This window comes from Hyposmocoma kahamanoa, unplaced genomic scaffold (genome assembly GCF_003589595.1).
Source record: "Hyposmocoma kahamanoa isolate Upper Pololo Valley unplaced genomic scaffold, ASM358959v1 63, whole genome shotgun sequence".
Taxonomy (NCBI): domain Eukaryota; kingdom Metazoa; phylum Arthropoda; class Insecta; order Lepidoptera; family Cosmopterigidae; genus Hyposmocoma; species Hyposmocoma kahamanoa.
The window spans coordinates 15,754,799-15,757,843 of record NW_020653851.1 but is presented as its reverse complement, the minus strand read 5'-3'; the positions used below and the strand labels follow the sequence as shown (position 1 = coordinate 15,757,843).

The following is a 3,045-nucleotide window of genomic DNA, read 5'->3' as shown; positions in this document are numbered from 1 at the left end:
ACAGGATTTCCCTAGTGCGGGTTGAGTGTGAATGTGTATGTTAATATATTATTTCAATACTTTTTTATAAAAATGTTTAAGTACACATAAAAATCTTATGGGTAGCCCATGATCAAATCTTTGCAACATCCAATGAGATCTTGTTGTTGTTTTAATGGCCTAGAAACCCGGAACTGAAAAAAAGGTAAATTGAAGATAATTACAATGTAATAAAATGTAAAATGCGATGTGTAAACATTTGTTTTAGGTCAAGCATTTCAACCGGAGTTCGCAGAACCCCTGACCAATTTAACCGTAGCCATTGGCCGTGATGCGACTTTTAGATGCCTCGTACAAAACCTTGGGGGATACAGAGTAAGCGAAAATAACTCAAACATTATTTATGTATTTGTATTTTAAACTAATACACATAATAATAAGTGAACGGTAGTCTAAAAGATAATTTCTGAATTGAGAGGTCATCTGCTCAAATTATGTATAATGGCGATATATACCTATGACTTTAATTTTGTTTTATAACATCGAGTGACGGGACGAACAAGTCGTGCGCCTGATGGCAAACTACACGCCTGTCCATAACAGTTACAGTGCCACTCAGAGCTTTAAATAGCAAGAGTCTGACGGCCTACCACTGCGCCCGTCACCCTGAGACATGAGTTGACAAGTCTTATGTGCCTGTAATTTCACCAGCACCCTTACCCTTCAAAACCGGAACGTAGTAATGCTGACATTACTGCTTGGCGGCAGAAACGGGTAAGGTAAGGTAAGGAGCTATACTGCTATTAATAATTTGTTTGGCAATGACTCTTGTTAACGGTGAATGCAAATGTTGTTTGACACAACTATTGGAAGACGTGTGGTGTAAACTTGCATTATGATATATTTATTCTTAACTGTCACACATTTGTACACTCACAACGCATTAACACAATATATTATAGATAATAATACATACGACACGTTTCCTTGTTTTTATTTTGCTGTTGATGTACCGCATCGTGCCCTCTCCAAAAGTGATAGCAGAAAACCAGTAATTTGCTTTTTGACAAAATTCGCACTGAGCTAGGACTTTATAACTTGCTGCAGTACACACAAATACTAACTAGGTATAAGATGTTTACTATGTTCATATATTTATTTAAAGTGTTTTTTTTAATATGGTTGTTCGTTTTCACGGTCAATTTTGATTTATGTCTTATGGTAACCATGAGTTTGGACTTGGACTCTATGGTTAATATAATATAATGTTTAAAGTAATCCCTCTTGTCTCTCCATTATCCACTTGATGTGTTGTACTACACGTGGGGTGGGTGCCTGAAGACCTATCATACAGGCTAGACCTAGTTTAGGCTCTCCCAAAAATGTAACTAATCCTAAGTACCTTAATTTTAATATACGTCCTGTAGCTTTGTGAGAGGAAAAATAAATAATATTGAATTTGTATTTATATTTGTTTGTTTTATTTTATTCATTTATAAGATTATGTGATTTCGATAAAGATTGAAGACTCTTTTTTTTTTCATTTTGTCATTCTCATTGTTTTTATAAGTACGGTCTCGGTGGCCCAATGCAACGGTTTGCTGTAAGCTCGCTGGATGAGGTTTCGGATTCGATTCCCGGTTGGATCAATTTAACAAATGAACTTTTTTGAATTAATTCTAGTGTATGTATTCTGGGTAGCGCTTTGGAGTAATTCGTTACTCCGATGGTACAGGGAATTCCCTAGTTTGAGACCAAGATTTTTTCGGGTGGTTAGCACATTATTACAAGATAAAAGAGCCATTGATTTAAGCTAACGATTTTCACAAATTATTTGATTTTTGAACCTAATCGTATAAAAACATATTCTACTTATCTCGGCATTAGGGACGTGTTGCAATGTCCATGGCCTCGAAGGGACTTTCATCATGATCCCTTCGAGACCGTGGACGTTGCAACATGTCCAAAACCTCGAGGTAACTAAATAAATTATGCTTTATACACGGTTAAGTTCCAAATTTAAAAGCAAATACGAAGACCCATACCGAACAGCAAAAACCTAAAAAAAATATTCACAGACAGTTTCTCTTACAGGTAGGATGGGTTAAAGCTGATACGAAGGCAATTCAAGCGATTCACGTACACGTAATAACCAATAACCACAGAGTGGGAGTATCGCACAACGGACAGACCGTTTGGAATTTACACATCAGAAACGTTCAAGAGGAGGACCGAGGCCAATACATGTGCCAGATCAATACTGATCCGATGAAAAGTCAGGTAGGTACTTAGTATATTAGAAATCTTGGCTCTGTAAATAAGGCAAAATCGCCCATTCAGTGTCGATTAACTTTAACTATAAAATTCTTGCGTATTTAAGTTTATGGATAAGTTTGAATCTAGGATATACAGGGTGATTTAACGTTATCGGTTGACCATTGGACCTGTAAAGGGCCAGAAACGTTGATTTCTTTGAAAAAACAAGTATACGCAATTTACGTACATACGTAAATATATACATATGATAACGCCTGTCTCCCACCGTAGGTAGGTAGGCAGAGACCTCCACTTGCTACGCTCCTTCGCCTCCTCCACTCCCATCAATCTCTTCATACATGTCCGCTTATCCTTGGTACTTTTAACCAAGTACCGGGTTTTTAAGAACTCCTCAGTCTGATTGAGATATGTACGCCGAGGTCTACCTCTCCCCATGCTTCTATCCACATTCGCTCTATAAATTAACTACATTACGCCATTAAATACGCGATTTAAATCTGGAAACATAGTTACATTTCCTAAGTGTAACGATCGCGAAAACCTAAGAACTCGATAAAACATACTAAATTTACCAAAAATAAACTTTTAAAATTTTCTTTTACTATCTAACACTTTTTGGATCTGTATAAGTTCAAACATGCAAGCATCCTTCGCGACGACACCACCCCCGTCCTGCACAGAGTTATTACCGTTTAGAGCAATCAATTTATTTTTGTATGAAAGTGTAATCAGTTGAATTATTAAAAGTCATGCAACAAAGGTTGTCGTTTATGATGTTCGTAATATATA

At 36.7% G+C, this 3,045-nt stretch overlaps 1 protein-coding gene across 1 annotated transcript in view; it reads left to right on the top strand.

Annotated features, from left to right (window-relative positions):
• Positions 1-243: 243 nt before the first annotated feature.
• The window catches only part of LOC113230004 (contactin-6-like), a gene marked incomplete at its 5' end in the record, with an annotated part of 33,862 nt that continues 31,060 nt past the window's right edge, over positions 244-3,045 (top strand). The window contains 2 exons of the mRNA XM_026463726.1: positions 244-354; positions 2,074-2,259. Of these exons, the coding sequence (XP_026319511.1) occupies positions 244-354; positions 2,074-2,259 (297 nt within the window). The remainder of the gene's footprint in view (positions 355-2,073; positions 2,260-3,045) is intronic.